The following is a 19,705-nucleotide window of genomic DNA, read 5'->3' on the forward strand; positions in this document are numbered from 1 at the left end:
GACATTCTTTAAATCCTACATTTAAAACCTAGCCTAACCATCTTCAGCTCTGATGCAGAATGTGAGACATCACCCAGCGCGGTGGCCCTGCGGGGGCCAGGACCACCCCCTGCCAAGAGCTTCTGTGTGCTGATGGAGCCGGCACGAGGGCCACGTCTGACAACTGAGAGAGTGACCATGTGACTCTGCCTCGCACGTGCCCGCTCGCCCTCGCAGACATGCTCCTGGGAGGAACCAACCGGTCGGCCTCTCCGGGACCCGTGTCCCCTGGAGCCGGCTGCCCCCGAACTCGCCCAGCGGTTCCATCAGAGCTCCCTGCTCTGGGCTGAGCGGCTTTCTGACTCTGAGCCCCTGCAGAGCGCATGGACCTAAGTTGGCCCAAAGTATTCTTGCCTGTGGGGTGGGAGCAAGGAGACATGACTCTTCAACGGGCCTATGGAGAGCGTGCTGCCCAGTGGCGGTGTCTCCGGCTCCCCGCTTCCTGGGGTGGGAAAACAGCCAGAGCTCAGCTGACTTTGCCTTAAAACATGTTCGGGCCCCACGAGGTGCCTGGCACTGTGCCAGCCCCCCAGAGCACGCAGCTAAGACTCGTATGGGAGACTCTGATGACAGCCGAGATGTGCTGTGGGCCACACATGGGGTGCAGGCAGTTCTGGGGGTGCAGAGGTTGTATCTGGTCTTGGGGACCAGAGAGGGCAAAAGTGCAAGAGTCTCTCAAGCTACATGTTCGCTGGATTTTCCACTTTGATGGGGTGGAGGGACGAGGCTGGCCCGGGCCCTGTCACTCCAGGCTCCTCGTGTGCGTCGGCACTGGACTCTGGCAGGCGCCTGGCATGCAGGCTGCCATTGGGCCCATGTGAAGAATGAGGAAGCCCAGGCAGCTGTGGGGAAGTCGGCACCCACACGGCTCACACGGCACAAGGGCTGGACCCAGGCCGTCGGCTCCAGTTCCAGGTTTTTTAATTGAGACACGCAGCCTCCTTTAAATGGTCCAGAACAGGAGTTCTCCTTAAATGTCTGAGAGGTCATTTCCTGCTGGAGAAACCATTCTGGCCTCATTCTGCCCCCTCTTCCTCCGCACTTCCCTTCTCATCACCCCCCAAAAATCTCTGAGTCCCGGTCACCTCTCCTCTCCCAGCTCCCTGCCTGTACCCCAACCTCACGCCCTGAGGTGACCCATGGCCATGAGCCACGAGAAAGCAAGAGTCGCCCGACGGAACCACACTGGCCTCTCGGCAGCCACCTGGTGAGCACGGGTCCCCCTGCCCAGGGCACCTGCCCCCCACAGGACGTCTTCCCAAGCAACCCCTTACAGGAAGGGGCTCTGAGCCAGGGTCATCGGGGCTGTCCCCGCGGCCCCTCTGGGCGGGCGGCGCCCTCACCTGGCGGGCTGAAGGTGGCCTCCCACGTCATGGAGTCGTCCCGCGTGTACAGCTCCACGGAGCCCTTGCCACCACTGGAGCAGATCTTGAACCCGTCGGAAATGACCTGCCCGCCATACGCGGAGGAGGTCGGCCTGGACTGCTCGCCTTGGGTCTTCCAGAAGAAAGAGAAGGTGACCCCTGAGGAAGGGAGGGAGAGGTGTTGGGTCGTCACCGCTGACAAGCGGAAGAGGCTTAACCTTTCTGCTCTTCTTCACGGAAAACAGCAACTTTTCTCCATCCACTGGAGAAAGCGCATATTCCGTTCAGAAAGCACAGACAGAAATGATGGGTACGGTTTCTTAAGAGCTCACCGAGTGCCAGGCACTTTCCTAAGAGCCTTAAAGGAGTTGCGCCCCCCAATCGCCACGAAAGAAAACCCGTTATGCGCACGAAGAGACGGAGGCCACGCGCCCCAGGCCGCCAAGCAGGTGGCTGGTGGAGGTTCGACCTGACGCCCAGCAGCCTGGCTGCAGCCAGAGCCCTCCTTTCCAGGCGCCGACCATTTCCACTGCTCCTGCTAGTCCACAGGCGCTCTCGCCACGGCGCTGGGCGGGCCAGGAAGTCCATTCAGTTTTTTCCGTAAAATAACAGACGCGTTTCTCATTTTCACCAATAACTTTACTGATAGTTTGAGATGTTGCTCTCTCTCACATGGTGTAACATTGATTGTTTTCAATTAACTTCTCGATTTGATCGCTGTCAACTTCAGCTGGTCTACCGACCACGGAGCATCGTCCAGCGAGAAATCTCCAGCACGAAACTTCACCAACCACCTTTGACACGTTCGATCAGTCACAGCACCTTCTGCACACACGGCACACGTCTTTATTTTTAATTTTTTTTTGCATTTCAGTTGTGCTTTTACCTTTCTTGAAATAATAAAGCATAACATGCCGAAAATGTTGCACGTTTTCTTCCACCTTCAATATGAAAATGGCCACACAAACATTCAGCAATCTGGGTAAGTTTTTAAAGTGCTGATGTGACAGCTGCCACACTGCAGTCTAACAGACTGTTCTGCATGAAGTTACAGACAAGCAAGCGCTACTAGAGCCGTCCTCCAGAAAAAGACAAATGACCTTTCGGCCGACCCAGTAGCTCCTTCCGTGTCTCGTCTCTAAAAATGTTTTACAAAGGAAGAGCAGACTCATGCTCACTGGTTTGGGAACCACAGGTTCCTTCCTGCACCGCGAACTTCCTCCGGCGTCTGTGGGTGCACTTCCACAGTTTCACAAGGCATCTGCACAGCATCGCCTTCTAAACAGGTTTCTAAATAACGCTCTGTGGGTCTCAGCCAATGGGTCTCGAGGTCACCTTCAGCTTTTGTCCCAAACAGAACTGGAAGCTGACCCTGCTTGCAGGTCTCAGATGCGGTGTCTTTGGGATAAAGCCCGGCCGGGAACTTCTGGTCAAGGGGAGCCCACTGTTAGGAGTCTGAGAGCTGCAATGGTCTGCTCCCCACAGAGGGATGGAGTGGGGTGCACAGGGGCCCACCTGGGCGCGGGGGTGCCCCCGCAGACCCAGGGGCCTTGCACACAGGTTGGCAGGAACGAGCAGCCTGTGCTTGGTGTGTCTCCATCACTGGGAGCAGCCAGAGCCTGGAGAGCAAGCCCCGCCCCGAGGGTGCAGGCCTGGCCTGAAGCCGCCTTCCTGCCTGGGGACTGGGCCCTGGGCAAGGGCAGCAGCATCCACACCTGGCTGGAGGCTTGGCTGGACACCAGGCTGTGGGTCATCGCCTTCCGGAGCTCTGATGGCGCCGATCTGCTTCTCTGACCCCCGTGACATTTACCCTTTGTTTGCCGGAGGGTGAGCAGCGTGTGCGTGCACGAGTGTGAGTGTGTGCACACACACGCACAGCTGGCCGTCTGCCTGGACTCGGTGTGAGAAAGCTGGAGACAGATCCAGCTGCCTCCGCCCCCAGCCTGGCCGGGCTCCGGGTGACCAAGCTTGGTGACGCTGGCAGAGGACCGTGCCCAGAGCCGACTGGCACAGGCCCACAGCAGGGGTGGGGGGACAGAGGGGACGGCCGCGTGCCTGATTCATGTAAATGGCACCAAATTCAGACTTCCGGTTTTATCTTTGCGACATTAGGGACACAGTCTTAGAGAGTCACTGAAAAGTCACTTGTCATCGACTATACACTCCAGTTCCATCAGCAGCCACCCTGTCCCGTGTTACAAATTGGCATATTTGTTACATGCTGTTCGAGTGGCTTGTGGCAACAGAGTTGTGTTACACTCAAAACCCTGATATGATTGATGTGAGCAGGCAAAACACAGGTAATTATGTGGCCTGGTTTGGAATCTCTTCATTCTTTAAGAACATGTAAGACCTGGCGGGGTGTCTTGTTGCCCCACGGACCCAAATGTGGCAGGTGCGATCCTGGTCAGAGAGCATCTGGGAGGCAACCCATCGATATTGCTCATGTCGATGTCTCTCTCTCATCGATGTTTCCCTCCCCCTCTCTACAATCAGTAAACACATCCTCAGATGAGGATTAAAGTGTGTGTGTGTGTGTGTGTGTGTGTGTGTGCTCAAGAAAATGGAAGGGGCCTGGACCTTCCTTGACCTCGGGAGAGGCCCAGGGTGGAAGTTGAAGGCATCATGTCCTCAGGGCCCCTTAGGGAAGCACAAGTCCTCAAAGGTGGCCTGTGATGTGGTCAGCATGACAGATGGGACTTGGGAAGGTCACTAAGAGGGCGGCTATGCTGTCCAGGGCTTGGCCGCGCCCCCTGAGCCTGCTCTCTGCAGAGGTGGCTCGTGGAGCCTGAATGGCAGGGTCACCCCAACATCTCCTGTTAGCCTTGCATGGGGGTGATGGTGGAGCCCCTAGACGGGCCTCCCTGATCTCAGAAACAACCAGTTTCACGGGGAAATGCATGCACATATTGCGAAACGTTTGTTATGAAACAAATTCCCCGTAGGATTTGTGGAAGTCAATTTTTTCCAAACACTTTGCTACATTTAAAAATTCGCTGCATTCAACCCTGTCTTGGCCAAATGTCTTTCTGTCCAGGAAGAAAAATAAAGCTTTTAACTTGGTGTGAGAGGGAAGGCAGACGCCACCACGCCCGAGCCTGGCTGGTCATGTGGGCCATTCCGCCATGGTGTGGGTGGGGCGGGGGGCTCCGTCTGGGGCAGGCTGGTACTTACTTATCCATTCACGTCTCCACTGAGTCTTCACAGATTCACAACGAGTCTTCTGTATTAGCATTCTGAGGGAATTTGCTTCGGGCACTTGGGATTGTCAATACAAAGAAAAACTCTGAAGGAAAAACTCTTAGGTGCAATAGCGGCAAATTAATTCAATCCTTTTTTTTCTTCTTATGAGCATGGAATCCTAATCCACCCAAAAACACTGTAGGGGAAGGTCTCTCCCAACGAGACAAAGAAGAAAAGGACAAATATCCCGATGGCACAAGACAGTATGGATAAACGGGAATGCATAAACACTACAAAGTTCTGCAAGGCAAAAAATGTGCCCCAGCGAAGTCAGAACACAGACGACAAAAGGGGGGGGGTATGTGCACGCACCAAGCCGACAACAGACAGATTTCCTGACACTTCGTCACAAAGCGAGAGCTCGCTGACACTGAATGAGGACTTACCGCCAGCGGGGTGCCTGTTCTGGGGATTTCAGATATTTACTCTTAATCCCCCCAAAGCCCAGTGAAGTGGGGTTATCACGGGCCCCCTTTACATGGGAGAACACCAATACAGAGGGGTCGAGTGGCTTGTCCAAGGCCACATCACCAGTGACGCAGCGAGAGGGGACCCAAGCATCTGGGCTCAAAGTCTGCGCTGTGCTCAGTGGATGACACTCCCTTCCCTGGGAGATGGTGTTTTGGGGGGGAGGGCTCCCTGACGGAGTTGGACAAGAGAGTCCCAGGAACTCCCGGGACTAAAACACGCACAGCATAGACCTGGCCGGGCAAGGAGCCTTGTTGTGTAGACTGTCTCCGCTGTGTCCCCGTGGCGGGCAGGGCAGCTGGCAGAGAGGCAGCTGTCCCCAGGCCACAGGCACAGCACCGGACTCTAAGCGAACCCCAGGGGCCACAGGCAGGGAGGGCATGGCCCCCGCCGGAGCTGTCCCTGCCTGGCAGCAGGAGGTGGGCTCTGAAGAAGCAAACATGGGTGGGGAACAGGCGGCGTCCTGGCCAAGGAGGTTGTTATCAAGGGTGGGTGTGTGGGATGGTCTCCACTTGTTGGAATGCCTGGGACCCACGCCACGTGCCTCCCACTGGGAATACACCCCAGTGTGCAGCTGGGGACGGGGCACCCTCCCCGCAGGAGGCACCCAGACACACAACAGCAGAGATGGGCAGCCTCCAGGGGGTGCACGGCCATGCCAGGCCCTCCACAGCCCTGCAGCGAGCTGGGCCAGTCCCAGTTCACAGACAGGTGCCGGGCTCACGTGAGCACAGGGCTGTGTGACCCAGGAAGAGCTCGCATGGCTGTGGCTTTCGCCCCAGAGCCATCCCCCAAAGCCCGGGTCCTGCAACAACCCCACCATAGCCTCCCGCGTGTTTTCGCCTTGTGAAGCATTTGCTCATTTTTGCTGGAACATTGTCTGTGGGTCCCCGGATCTCATCCATGCATTCACTGTGACACTGTTCCAACAAGGCCACTGAATGTGCAAGTGGCCTGAGAGCTTTCGGATGGGCCTGCCTTAAACCTTTTTACTTCCCTAGAAACACACGCTTTATTTGTGCTCAGGGCAATGAGGCCTGAAGGCCTGATGCTCACTTGGACGGCCGAGAGCCACGTCCCAGGCAGTTTTCAGCGAGGCCCAGACGCCCACTGTTGGAGGCTCTGGTACTGGAGAGCGGGGCACCTTCCCCGGGAAAGAAAACAACGGCCCAGCCCTCCCTTCTCCTTTGCACCTGTGGGCTTTGGCCAGGGCGTCATCTTAAACCTGGGCCTGCCAGCTCTTGCTGGCTCTGCTCCCCAACTATCCCCAGGCCACCGTCTGCATCCTGCACCCAGAAACAGCGAGTGTGCCCCACACAACCTGGCCAAGCCCCCCCTGCCCTCGCCGTGCCGGCTTTTGGGAAGGTTTCATTTCTTTACCAGACTGAGTGCTCCCATCTCACGCTTCTGTAAGACGGCCGTCTGGCTGGGATTCCAGCGCCCGTATCTCACCCACCCCTCCAGCCCCTTCGTGACAAGCTCACACACGCGTGCCTAGCGAGAACACCACAGTCACACCCGCCATCGGCCAGAGGGGCCGACGCCACCTGACAAGGAAACGCACCTTGCGGACGGGCCACTCACCTTCGGGGCCGCACTGGGCGGGGTTGCTGAGGCAGGAGGTCCTGTGCCTCCCGTAGTACAGCAGCGTGACACCTTTCTCCTCCCTGAGGTAAATGCCCTTGTTCACCTTCCCTTCCACGATGTCTGGGGGATGAAGGGCGACATCGTTGGTGAGTGAGCTCGCGAGATCGGGAGCGTAAAGACACGCCAGACACGGAGCTACACACACACACGCACTCCTCATATTTGTCTTTACCCGTCTCCAGCAGAGTACGCTACCGTGTAATGCCAGAGTCGGCCTCAGTTAACGTCTGGTTGTTAATAAATAGATCACACGTGATCTGTAAGTTGATGTGAATAGTAACTAATAAATTAATAGCAATTAATATCTCTATTAATTAATATTATGCTAGTATGTAATATGGGGTTGGCCAAAAAGTCCACTTAGTTTTTTCCGTAAAAATAAAAGACACATTTTTCATTTTCACCAGTAACTTGGTTAATTTGGGTATTCTGAGGATGTTGGCTGTCTCCTGCGTGGCAGAACATTGCTTTTCTCAATTATTGTCTCGACTAGATCGCTGTCAACTTCAACTGCTCTACCCGGTCGTGGAGCGTCCGGCCAGAAGCCTGCAGCACAGAAGTTCGCAAACTACGCCTCACGCATTCGGTCGGTCACAGCACCTTCTCCACACACGGCACAAATGTTTTTTTGCATTTCAGTTGCATTTTTACTTTTCTTGAAATAATAAAGCATAATATACTGAAAATGTTGCTTATTTTCTTCCATCTTCAATATTAAAATGGCTGCACAAACACTCACCAATTTTGATAAGTTTTTTTAAACGCAGGCTGATGTGACAGCTGTCACAATACAATATAACAAAACTGTTTCGAATGAAGTTACAGACAACTAGAACCATCTTACAGGAGAAACCGAATGCACTTTTTGGCCAGCCCGACACGTACTTCACTGTAACAAGACTATAGTTACTATGTCTGCCAATGGCCGAGTGGCCAGGGCTGGTGTAACCGCAGTCCCCACACGATACACGACGTCCTGGCCTTCGGTTCTGTCAGCAGGCTTTCTGCGCCCCTCCCACGGCACGTCCACGGCCAAGTTCCCCAGTGAAACTCTGGATACGAGTGTGGACACAAAGCTACACCTCAACTCTCTCCTTTTTGGAGTTCTAATCAGTAGCCCCTGATCCCCAGCACGGGAACCCATGATTTTTTTAAAAAATCCCTTTTCTGACTCATGGAGGGAAACCTAGAATACCATTTCAAATTGTCCCAGGACAGCCTGCCACCAGCAAGACCGAGCAGCCCCAGGTCCCAGTGGAGGTCTGCCCCAGGCGAACGTTTCTGCTGGGGTGAGTGTGACATAACCGTTACAGCCGGGATTTCCAGCCCGGGTGCCGCATGGATTTTTAAACACACTACCTGACTTCTTAGTCGGGGGCACTGACCTCTTTTCCCTTAGTGTCAACTAAAAAATGACAACAGCCAAGGCAACAACAGTTGCCTAGTGTGAATGAATCAAAACTACACCTATTTTTTGCCAAATCGGCAAACAAGAACCTTTTTGGTGTGCCGCAGAATTGAGTACTTGGTTTATGTGCGCCGGGAGGTGAAAGGTTGACAGTTGCTGGCTTACCAGCTTGATACGCGGGGACTGGAACACCCTGGAGGGATCGGGCGCCTACGGTTCACGGGGTCAGAGTCCCCCGACACCTCACCTGCGCGGGCAGTGCCGCAGGGACAGCTAGCAGGAGTGTAACTGAGTCAGGCTGCGTTAGGCCCTCAACCAGACTGTCCTTGGGAACGCTGACCCTGGAAGCACGAGCCCTCGGTTAAGAGAGATCAAAGGGTGACGCTCGGCCATCCGGCCCGAGTCCCCCGCGGGGCAGAAGGTGGCCGCGACCGCCTGTCGCTGCTCTTGTGCGGTGAGCCGCAGAGGAAGCACGAGGGGCATGTGGGCTCTGGAGGCCCTTCAGGAAGATAAAGCTTCCCCGTGACTCTGGGGGACGGGTGGGTTACAGAACAGCTTCTAATGACTGAAAAAGAATTCCAGCTGCAGAAGAAATGCTGACGTTAATAATACCCGTAAGAGAGCAAGTGTTTTATGAGGTATTTGAAAGTAAACTTTGACTTTCCATTAAGAGGGCTCGCTTTGCCTCCCCCCAAGAGTGCCATCCCTGTAAACATCCAAACGACTTCTATTCTTAGATACTCTCTCATCGTCTGTCAGTTTTGTTCTGAAAAGGAGCAGCTGGTTTGGAAGGGCCAGGTCATTTGCAATGTCACAGACACCTTCCAACACGCAGCAACCTGGGGCAAGTCCTCTCACACCTGACTCCGAGTAGCTCCTGTCCAAATCCGGGCCTGGTCTTTGCCTGGATACCGGCACGCTCGCTGGCCATGACATAGTGGGTTCCAACGGCCCAGTGCCGAATGGGACCGCCCAGTCACGGGGGGACGCTGAGAGCCGGCGGGGCGGTGCTCACCTACGGTTGCGGAGGCATTGGAGTAGGCAGAGTCATTGGCGGGCACAAAGGCAGTGTTACGGGAGGGGAGCACAGTGAGGCTGTGTGGCCATGCTGGGCGGGCAGGAGAGAAGAAAGCACAACAGATGAGTGACACAGAAAACAAGCGCGGCCGACATATCTCTCAGCGGGGCCACCACAGAGGTGCTGCTCCGGCCGTGGTGTCCCCCCTGGCCCCGCCGCCCGCACTGCCGTCGGCCATGCTGCGGCTCCCACTCAGTGGCCCTGCTGGGTCACTGTGACAGCCGCGGGATCCAGCCACACACTTTGGTCCCCGCTAGCCGGCTCCAACGCCCTCCTGGACACTGAGTTGAGAGATATGACGTTGAACTCGGCCACACGGCAGCACTGACAGGAGATGAATGGGGTGACGTCACAGAAACTGATGGGACAGAAGCACAGCATGAAAACAACACGGTATGATGACAAAGGCACAGGACGACAGAGGACCAGCAACAGAGGCCAAGGCCCGCACCACGGGGGGCGGAGGGGCAGAGCCGCCGAGGTCCTGGCAGCTCACGGCTCGGCTCTGCTGTTCCTCCGAGCAGCTGTGATCACGTGGAAATGTGCCGCAGAGCGAGGCCCCATGAACCACGGGCACGACACTCAACTGCAGCGGGGCCACCCGCACTCGAGCGTCCCGGGGCAAACTCCGCACCCTGGGACCGTTACGGGAAACGGATGCATCTGGCAAACACACTTCACCCCAGGGTCTCGGTGTCTGAGTTGGACGTCTCCTTCTAAGAAGGGTCTTTTGGATGCGAGAGTTTCCCAGGCACAAAGCGGGGCTGATGGAGCCAGGACAGTGGGTTGAGCTGGGGGGGGGAGAGATGTGCCGATCGTTATGTGAGCTCCTGTGTGAAATAACTCCTGCGTTTTTAGTTTCTGTGCCCTGCACAGTGAGCTATGTCGACAAGGCGTTGCGCTGGGCGGCACGCTCTCCTGGCAGAGACTTTAAAATACAGGCCCTGAGAGGAAAAGATCACATTTGAACAACGGGGGCCGTGCGTTCCAGCCCGAGCCAGTCAGGTAATAAACTTCAGCGGGGACAGGGGTCCCCTGCAGTGCAGACCTGCTTTTCGGAGTTCGCGGGCTGCGGGACGGCCATCGCCACCTCAACACTCTGACTACCCCCACTCTGCAGACACCAGAGGCTTGGGCTTCAACCATCACGCCTCTCGATGTGCAAATTTTAAGGAAAACATGCTGGAACGTTAGGTGGCAATTTATGGAGCACATTAAGTCACAGGAATAAGGGGAACACCAGCATGCTGGTGTGGATGGCATAATAATCAGCAAATGTGCTTTTTTTTTAAACCCGTTCCCCCACTGGTGCAGACAGGCTCTGAGAGGTGCCGGGCTGGCTGCGTGGTAAACCATGCCGGGCACGTCCCACACAGTCAGGAGTGACCCACCCAGGAAGCCAAATGAAGATATAAAAGATCCCACATCACTCAAAACATGCACATTTTAGAAAGCTCTGACTGGGGCCCTGGCTGGCATGGCTCAGTGGATTGAGCACCAGCCTGTGAACTGAAAAGTCACCGGTTCGATTCCCAGTCAGGGCACATGCCTGGGTTGCAGGCCAGGTCCCCAGTAGGGGACGCGCAAGAGGCCACCATTCAATGTTGTCTCTCATGTATCAGTGTTTCTCTCCCTCTCTTTTTCCCCCTTCCTCTCTCTCTAAATAAGTAAATAAAATATTAAAAAAAAAAAAAAAGCTCTGATGGGAATGGAAAACAGCACTCAGCGATGGCTGGGGTTGAGTCAAACAGAGACCCCTCCCCATGGAACTGGGGACCCCTGACCACGGGAAGCACTATAGGTGGTGCCACTCTTCCCCGAGGGGAGCTGTCGTGACGTGGGAGCCGCTGATGGGCAGGCGTGTGCTGGGCGAGAGGCTGCCCATGCACACAGGTGCTCCTCTCAGCTGGCGCGGCCCCCAGCCCTCGGTTCATCTTGGGTGCGCCCACGTGCACAGGCACGGAGGTGAGGCCCATCCGGCATCCTGGGGGAATGTACACCTGGACCGGCTGACAGCACAAAAGACAGCTGCTTCCGATTAAGGCTGCTGGGGAGATGCACGGCAGCGTTCCGAATCGTCAGCTCTGTCCTTCCGTAGCGAAAGCACATGCACACTCCAGTCTGACACTTTGGAACGGCAACGACTGGGGGGCCATGCCGTCCTGGCTTCCAAGCAGGTGCTGCTCATGTGTCCCTCCCGGTGGCCCTGGCCCCCAAGTCACCCGCCCCCATGGCCTCAGGGATCCCCACCCCCCCTGTGTCTACCTCCAGTCGTTTCCTGAAGTTCATGGATCCCGTCCACAGGCTCCAGGGGCCAGTAATGGGAAGCGGTAAGCAAGACCTCGAACCCTGGGGACAGAGAACAAGGAAGTTAAATCCCTGTCGGGGCGGAAGGGACCACGCGTGACCCACTGTTGGCCCCCTGCACCGTGAGGTGGGGGGTGGGGGTGGAGAAGTCGCCCGGTGGCTACAGGTCATACTAAAAAGGCATTTGAATAAACTCAATACCCTCTCCCGGTTTTACAAACAGGACTCTTCAGGAATGAAAAGTCAACCGGTATTTCCCGAACAGGAAACTCGTGACAAGGAGGGACACACGGATACCTTTTAACCTAAGAAAACCAAGCCACCACGCTCAACACTGCCACGGCGGCCGCACGCCCCTTAACCGCGGCGAAGGGACAAGCGTGCTCGCTGCCACGTCAGTGTCAGCATCGCTCGGAAGAGACGCCTGATGCAGTCAGACGAGGAACGAAATCAGGCAGGAGGACGGAGGCGGCGGCAGAGCAGCAGCGTTTTTGGCGTTGGGCACGCTATCTGTGTCCATCCCGACAGCGGGCTGTGGGGGGCTGTGTCCTCAGACGACACGCAGAGATGAGGAGCAGGGTGCTTCCGCGGTGGCCGTGCCGCGGGCTGGCCTCAGGGGCAAGGCCCACACACGCCTCTCCGTGCCCGGTCCTGGCCTGTCTGCTCCGAGTCCTCCGAAGGGACGATCACACCTGATTGCAGCCGTTTCGAAATGCCCCGCGTGGCCCATGTGCTCTGAGTGGACGTGATTCTGTGCAGACATGTTCCTTTCTGGAGTGTTCTTCGCGACCCCTGCCCTGTCAGTGGTCCCTTTACTTACGTCTCTCCACCCCTCCTGGGGCCCCTCGGGTCGGGACCCGCCAGTCTCTGGGACCACGTCCCAGAAGTGGGACCCACGGCCCCGAGGACTGAACACGGATCGATTGCCCTGCAGGGCTGCTGGGCTGCAGGAAAGGACAGCGTAGTAAAGCCACCTCTGTGTTACTCACTGTCATACAAAGGTGTTGAAGAGAAGAGAACAGCACCATCACTTTTAAATGGTGGTGCCTGATAATGAAAACGAGAAACCATTACCAACGGGGAAAGAATGTGGGGAGTGAAAACCGTTACAAACGATGAAAGAATCTGGCGAGGAGGCGCACAGATTCCACAGGCGAATGTCAGGCGACCTCCTGTGTTCATACAGCAATGCCGGAACCGCTGAGGGGACGTGCTCGGAGACCTGCGTCCCAGCCGCGTGTCACAGAGAAAGGACAACAGACGGGAACTGCACCAGGTTCTCAGGGACAAAACAAGGCAGTGGCCCTGACGGCTGTGGAAGAGCCCTTGAGTGAATGAAGGACATAGTCTCTCCTTGGGAAAGGAAACTCGGGACCACGGCAATATCAACCATCCTCTCGCTGATACCCGAAGATCAGGAATCCCCCCCCCCCCCCCCCCCCCCCCCCCCCCCCCGCCGTGTCTACCTCCAGGCAGCAACACTGTAGCAACACTGTGACTGCCTTTGTGAGGCAGAAAGCTGATTAAGGAACTTACGCAGGAAAACAAACAAGCAAGGAAAACAGGGGAAGTGTGGATGGGGCAGGAGAGGATGAGGGTTCGACCAGCCCATAGGAAGACACGCCACAGAGCCACAACAAATCTGATTCGGAGCAAGACACGAGCAGACGGGTCCACAGAAAACACCCATGAACAGCCCGAGCACCCGTGGAAACTCAGTTGATGGGAATGGGCACGACGGCGTCTCCGGTCTGAGGGGACACGCCATCCAACAGAGGCTCTTAGAACCCATCTGCCCTCCACAGCCTCACTCTTCGCTCTAACAACTTCCAACGGATCAAAACTTAAATGTGGGGGAAACCTCAGAGGTAATAAAACAGAAAAGCTCCTGGGGGAAACCGGTGGTGGACCTGACTACGGCAGTTTGTGGAAATCTGGACAGAACAGATCCAGCCTCACCGCGCGGGCAGCGCCGCTCACGTGCCCCGCAGGGCGGACGCGCCGCTTCCTCTGTGGGCGCCTTACGTGCATCAGACGGGTAACCACCCCTTACAATGACACTGTCAGCCACAGAACCCTGGGGCAAAGGACACAGATTTCAGAGAAAAAGGAGTGCGAGTCATCTCTGAATCTATGAGAAGATGGTGCAGCTCGCTGGCTGGGTTCCAAGGCGTGTTGAAGGGACAGAGAGCCACCCTGTGCTGACTTAGCAGGCTCCACCCCAGTCTGGGGGCAGTTCCCACAAGGCTGGCTTTTCCAGAGAGCGACAGGCGATACCTGCACATTTTAAGCCCGCATTCCCTTCAACCTAGTAACCCCACTCCCGGGAATTTATCCGCGAGATGAACTCACACCTGTGACCGAAGACCCGTGTCCCGTGGCGTGTGCCGCAGGTTGGCAGTATTTGCATCAGCCCTGCAAACAGCGCAAATGCTCCTCAACGAGGGGCCGGCTGCAGACCAGGAGCGACTGCTCGGGAGGCCGGCTCGTGGTTTGCAAAGAGGGTGCGGCGAGACCGCCCAGGTCCGGCAGCAGTAACGAGCCTTGTTACTGCAACATCTTCTGTTACCAAACCACCAGCATGCCGTTCTGTGACGTAACGGTAGCACACGCAAGCGCACCCTACAGCACTTCAGGTGAAATGTTCACATGAAAATGACAAACCATCACACCCGTATTATTCCCCTACCAAGCACTCAGGCAGGCCTCACTTCCGCCGGACCCTGTAGGACGTTCTTTGAGTTATGCAGTTGAGTTTAAAGAGTCAAGGTGAGTCCTGGCCAGGTGGCTCAGTTGGTTGGAGCATCATCCCAACATGCGAAGGTCGCAGGTTTGATTCCCAGGCAGGGCACAGGCAAGAATCAACCAATGAATGCATGAGTGAGTGGAGCAACCAATGGATGTTTCTCTCTCCCCCCCCTACCTCCTTCCTCTCTCTCTAAAGTCAATAATTTTTTTTTTAAACGTCAAGGTGAGAAGAATGTGCATGGTAGGAGCTATCTGGGTAAACCACAGCTGTTCAGGGTGTGGAGCGGGAAGAAAAGGAGGGAGAGATGTTGACGGGACACCCTGGACACTGACGTTGGTGTTTGGGGCTCAGAGCATCGGGGTGCTGGGAGTGAGACGCAGGCTTTACGTTTCGTTATCTTTGTGTTCTCTTCAAATGCTTTTAAAAGCATGTTAAGAGTTGCTTTGCAGTTAGAACAATCCACCAGTAATGTCCATCCTGAACTTTCAGGTGAAAACGGAACCTTCTACCTGCACATCCGATGTCTGAATTTTGGTCTACGGGGTGCCACACACCAGCACACTTGCAGGCCACCTGTCCCCTGGTCAGTTTGCACACACGAGGCTGTCCTTTCCAAGGTGTTCTGGGTCCAAAACACAATCCAAGAACAAAACTAGTTCTGTGATAGGGGCTAAAACGCAGCCACACAACCACTAACTCCCGTGCGTGCTGGGGTGATGTGGGACTTTGGCCAGCGGGACCCAGATGGGGCGTGACCCTGGTGGTGCCATAGCGGGCGCCTAGAAGGAGAAAGTTAGAAGCACCAGTTCGCCTCTGACCACGTGTGTTCTTCTCCAAAGTCCAGGCTCCTCCTCAGGATGAGCGGGAAGCCGCCCTGACTGATGAGTTATTCAATTCATCTGGGAGAAGTCGGCGAAGGAAAGAACATCTGTTGTACAAGGAACAGATGTTGTCTTCAGGGTTCTCATCCTCATAAAAATAGGCTCCATGTGCTTCCCTGTCCACCTACGAACGGCCCGGGGGGTGGGGGGAGGGACGTAGTTGTCCACACAGAAAGTCGGCCCCCCTGTCCAGGGCCCCACAAAATAAGTGAGCAAACAAACATGGAAAGACTATGCCTGACATTCTGATGCCCCCCAATCTCCCTGTGCCGAATTTCCGTTTGACCAGAAACATTCTTCCTCGCGCTAGGAAGATGCAGAATGAAGCCTCTGCCGTGACCCGGATGTTCTGACGGCCTCTGGGAGCTGTGCGTGCGACACTGGTGACCAGGCCCCCGGATGGGCCGTGGCGGCGGCTCCACAGTAAACCAGACACCGAATCGCTGCGTGGGGCACCCGAACCCCCCATGTCATGTGTCCACTGTGTCTCCATTTAAAAAATAAAAGTAAGTGAAGAGAAGAAACTATTCATTCTCACAGAAAGAAAACAACCGCCACGAAAACGTGGGGAGTCATAATTGCTGTAATAGTACCTTTGGCTTCCTCAGCCTCTAAATAGGCTGCCGAGCCGAGGTGAGCCGCCGGCCTCCCCAGTGTGGACGGAAGCCAGCGGCTCCGAGTGCCCGAGGGCGGGAGCTTTCGGCACCCTGGCCCGTTTCACTAAAGCTCGCTCTCCTCGTTGTGGAGATCATCTGCGAAGCACATGTTTATGAACTGCTTAGGGGTGACCTGCAACTTCCAGGCCAGGCCCTTGAGGGATTCAGTTTCCTCGGCCCTCCCAGCCCCCAAGCACTGTCTGGGGGACAGAAAGGGACATTGGGCCACCGGGGGCCCGAGAGAAGGTTTCAGAGGTGGGGTGGGGTCCTGGTCCCCCGCCCTGGGCCGCACCGTCTGGCGGGAGGTGGGCAACCTCTCTAACGTGACCATCCGCGGTCACAGGTAAACAGATGATGCCGAGGTGCAAGCTGATGCGAAGTTGCTCTTCCACCGTTTACCACACGGGGCACCTGTCTACCCGGTGGAGGGGAAGACCGGCAGCCTGCTTGCTGCTCAGGCTGCTGGACACATACAGACCAGATAATCGAGCCCAAACGCCCCTGGGGTTGAAGCCCCTGGCGGACCGGGTGGCCAGCCAGTCTTCAGACGTCCGTGCAGAGTCCTGCCGGCAGGTGCAGGGCCCCGGGCCAGGTGCCGCAATGACGAAACCTACTAGTCCCGACGGCCCCTCAGACAGAAACCTGGAGGGGCTGTGCCGAACGAGAGGCTGCTGGCCGTGAGGAGACCAGGGTGCTGGCCTGAGTGGGGGACCCCGCTGGGCTCCCCTGACACCGGGCACACCTCTCCCATGAGGCCAGCATCAGAGAAGGGGAGGGTCCAGGGCACGCATGTCCTCTCTCCCTCGTGGTGTGGGTGAGTTATTTGTCCCGGGCCAGAGAAAGCCTCTCCCCCTGTCCGCGTTGTGGCTGCGGACAGGGGCGCAGGCGAATGTTCTCCGCTTCACACCTTTTCCAACAGAAGACGGACTGGAACACGCAGACGAGAGGCCAGCGGCCACACCTCTGCCACAACACCGATTTGCTGGGGCCGGAACAATGGTCAGAACGTCCCAGCTCAGGGCTGTGTCACAGCACAAAGGAGACAGAAGTCCCACCCCAGGCCCGCCTCACCCGCCAGGTCCCTGCACGTCCATCCCTCACACGGGGCTCCATCCAAGCACCTGGCTTTGTCCCTGGGCAGGGCTGGGCAGGGCTGGGCAGGTTGGCTGTACCCACAGTCCCCAGTTGGCCGTTAAAAGTCAGTCCCCAGAGGTGGCAGGATGGCTCGTGGCAGTAACTGGGGGAGCCCGCCCATCTCCCTGCAGCTCTGTGACACAGGCCTGCCACCAAGATCAGAGTTGTGCTCCCAGCTTCTGAGCACGGGCTTGGGTGCACGAGTGGCGGGTTCCTGCACACCACACACGTCAGCCAGGGAGGGAACAGGGGACGGTGACCGCAAAGCGAGTCCCGGCCACTCACACATGCCTGTGCCTCTGCAACTGCATGCGTGGTCCCCACACTTTCAGTGACAGCCTGCATGCCTCCTCTGTCACCCCCAGAAAAGCCCCGATGTGACGCTTCTAGACCAAGGACTCGCACAGCAAAGGACAGGGGCCTGGTGGCCAGGGTGATCTCAGCGGGGCTGCAGGCGTCCAGTGCCCGGACTCAGGGCAGTTGACAAGGGGGGGACAGTGTGGTGAGGCTGAGGGACTGAGACCTAAGCCACCGAAGTAGATCAGCGCTGGACACGTGATGTGAGACCCACAACGTTCGGCCTGAGAAGGCTCGCGTTTCCTCATTTACAAGGTTTCCAGTGACCAAGAGCAAGAGGCTCTGGGCACAGAGACACCTGCCTGTCCAGCCACAGCTTGGGGACAGGGAGGTCGGAGATCGAGGACGAGCAGAGAGACCGGGAGGGCAAAGTGCAGCCAGCAGCTGGCCGGGCCAGAGGAGCCCACGCAGGGCCGCTCCAGACGGCACCACCGATAAACAAACCTGCCCCAGATGCCCATGGGGCAGGACGGGGAGGCTGCACCCTGAAGGGGCAGAAGCTCGCTTACCTGGGTGGGCCTGTGACCTGCAGAGGGCCGGACGCACCTGCACACAAAACAGCACGGCGTGAGACTCGGGACCGCCCGGCAGAGCCCAGCCCGGTCACAGCACCCCCGGGGACTGGGATGCTACCTGAAAATTGCAATGGAGCAGCAGCAGCCAGGAGGGCCAGCAGCCGCGCAGCAGCCTCTTCATGGTGCGTCTGGGGCTAGCCTCGAGCCACCTGCAGTTCCCGACAGTGGGGGACGAAGTGTTCGCTTTAACTTTCCCTTCCTCGGAGGAGGGACATCCCCACAGGCTCTGGAAGGAAAAGGCGGCTGTTCCCCTGCAGTTTGTGGCAGGCAGCCGTCCCGGGGAGGCAGCCTGTGCTCCGTCCTCGTCCCGGTCTGCAGACTCTCGAGTCTTCAGTGGCCGATAAACATGCCGCAGTGAGCAGAGCGTCTGTGGAATGCAGGGCGGCCAGCTCCAGACGGGCCCCCGGACGCACCGCCCCAAACCCAGGGCAGCACGCCCAGCGAGGCAGGCAGCTCAGCTGGCGGTCAGGGCCTCCTGAGCCAGCAGCCTCCGTTCATCCCCATCCAGGCTGGGAGGAGGCTGTTCCTTCTTCCTTGGAGTCTGGGGACCAAGAGGACTGCTAAAGGAACTTTGTCCCCGCGCTGCGGCCGAGTCCTCCGGGGCTGCCTCAAGCGTCCACCTCTCATCCCAGCTCTGGGTGGGGAGAGGCGGTGATGTCAGGCTCGCTCCTCAAACTTTGCTCCTCGCTGTCCTCTATTTATATCCCGGCTGCACCGCCCGTCCTGGGTCCTAGCTCCAGTCTGTTCCGAGCAGGGGCCCTCTGCAGGCTCCTGCGCTGCCTTCTCGTCGGTGCCCCGCCCCCGAGTCGCTGTCAGTGTCAAAACACACACAGGGGACAGCAAACCATAAAGTCCATCCCGAGCCGAGTCCTGCCTGCCCAGAGGGAGAAAGGAGGGGACATATGGGTGCAAAGGAAGACGGACCGCCCCCCCCACATGCTGCCACGGTTTTCTCTTTAACCCTTTCCGAGGAGAGCAGAGGCCAGGAATCCTTCACAGGGACACTGTGCCGCGGCCCCAAGCCCACCACATCCAGGACGGGGCCCCCAGCACAGTGACAGTCGGGCCCTCGGTCAGCCTGTGCCTCCCTTCACTCAAGACGCTCGTGCACCTGACCTGGACTGAACACATGGACATGCATGCACAGCGGTCGTCACGGCTGCAGTGGCTTTGGGACAGGGCTGACCTCACACCCCTGTGCCGTCTCCCGTGCTCACCAGCGAGCGCCCCCCCCCCCGCCCCCCCGGCCAGTCCACAGGGCTGGGACGGCAGTACCTGCCAGGCTCTCCACGGGGAGCTTGGGGAGATGCAGCACTCCGTAAACGTGCGCCGTGTTTTGCAGAGCGAGACTACCACCCAGCTAACGTTAGCTCTGAGGAAGAAGACAAAGGAGAGGCTGAGGCCCACCAAGTGTTGGCTGGTGTGGTGCCCTGGATCCCGGCTCTACATGGGGACCCGCCCGAGGAGCCCTGCTGAGCAGGCTGTGAGACCACTGCCTGTCCCGGCGGGGGAGGAGAGAGCAATGTAGGGATGCAGACGGTTGCTTCCCACTCCAGCCTGCAGCACGGTGCCCGCCCGGGGACCCGAGCCCCTGGCTGACTGCACATGGTTGTGGTGGGCACCACGCCATCTCCGTGAACTGTTACCTCGGGCGCTGGAGATACCGGGACTCCAATTACACAGACCTGCTCACACCGACCTTTACCCTGCTGCTGCCTCCGAGGGGCCCAGCCCAGGGAAAATCCAGTCCGCAGCCTTACATGGCCCTCCAGCTGCTGCGGGGGAGAAAGTGAGAGCTG

At 57.4% G+C, this 19,705-nt stretch overlaps 1 protein-coding gene across 2 annotated transcripts in view; it reads right to left on the bottom strand.

The window, feature by feature from the left end:
• The window catches only part of ADGRD1 (adhesion G protein-coupled receptor D1), a 67,034-nt gene extending 48,482 nt beyond the window's left edge, over positions 1-18,552 (bottom strand). The window contains exons 1-7 of one of the 2 annotated variants that reach the window (XM_053929127.1): positions 17,965-18,552; positions 17,841-17,877; positions 11,513-11,596; positions 10,564-10,566; positions 9,185-9,277; positions 6,699-6,821; positions 1,383-1,562 (exon numbers count right to left, since the gene is read on the bottom strand). In XM_053929127.1, the coding sequence (XP_053785102.1) occupies positions 1,383-1,562; positions 6,699-6,821; positions 9,185-9,277; positions 10,564-10,566; positions 11,513-11,596; positions 17,841-17,877; positions 17,965-18,027 (583 nt within the window). In that variant the 5' untranslated portion in view covers positions 18,028-18,552. The remainder of the gene's footprint in view (positions 1-1,382; positions 1,563-6,698; positions 6,822-9,184; positions 9,278-10,563; positions 10,567-11,512; positions 11,597-17,840; positions 17,878-17,964) is intronic. The other variant, XM_053929128.1, reaches the window with a different exon arrangement.
• Positions 18,553-19,705: the final 1,153 nt, after the last annotated feature.

Source organism: Desmodus rotundus, chromosome 7 (assembly GCF_022682495.2).
Source record: "Desmodus rotundus isolate HL8 chromosome 7, HLdesRot8A.1, whole genome shotgun sequence".
Lineage (NCBI taxonomy): Eukaryota > Metazoa > Chordata > Mammalia > Chiroptera > Phyllostomidae > Desmodus > Desmodus rotundus.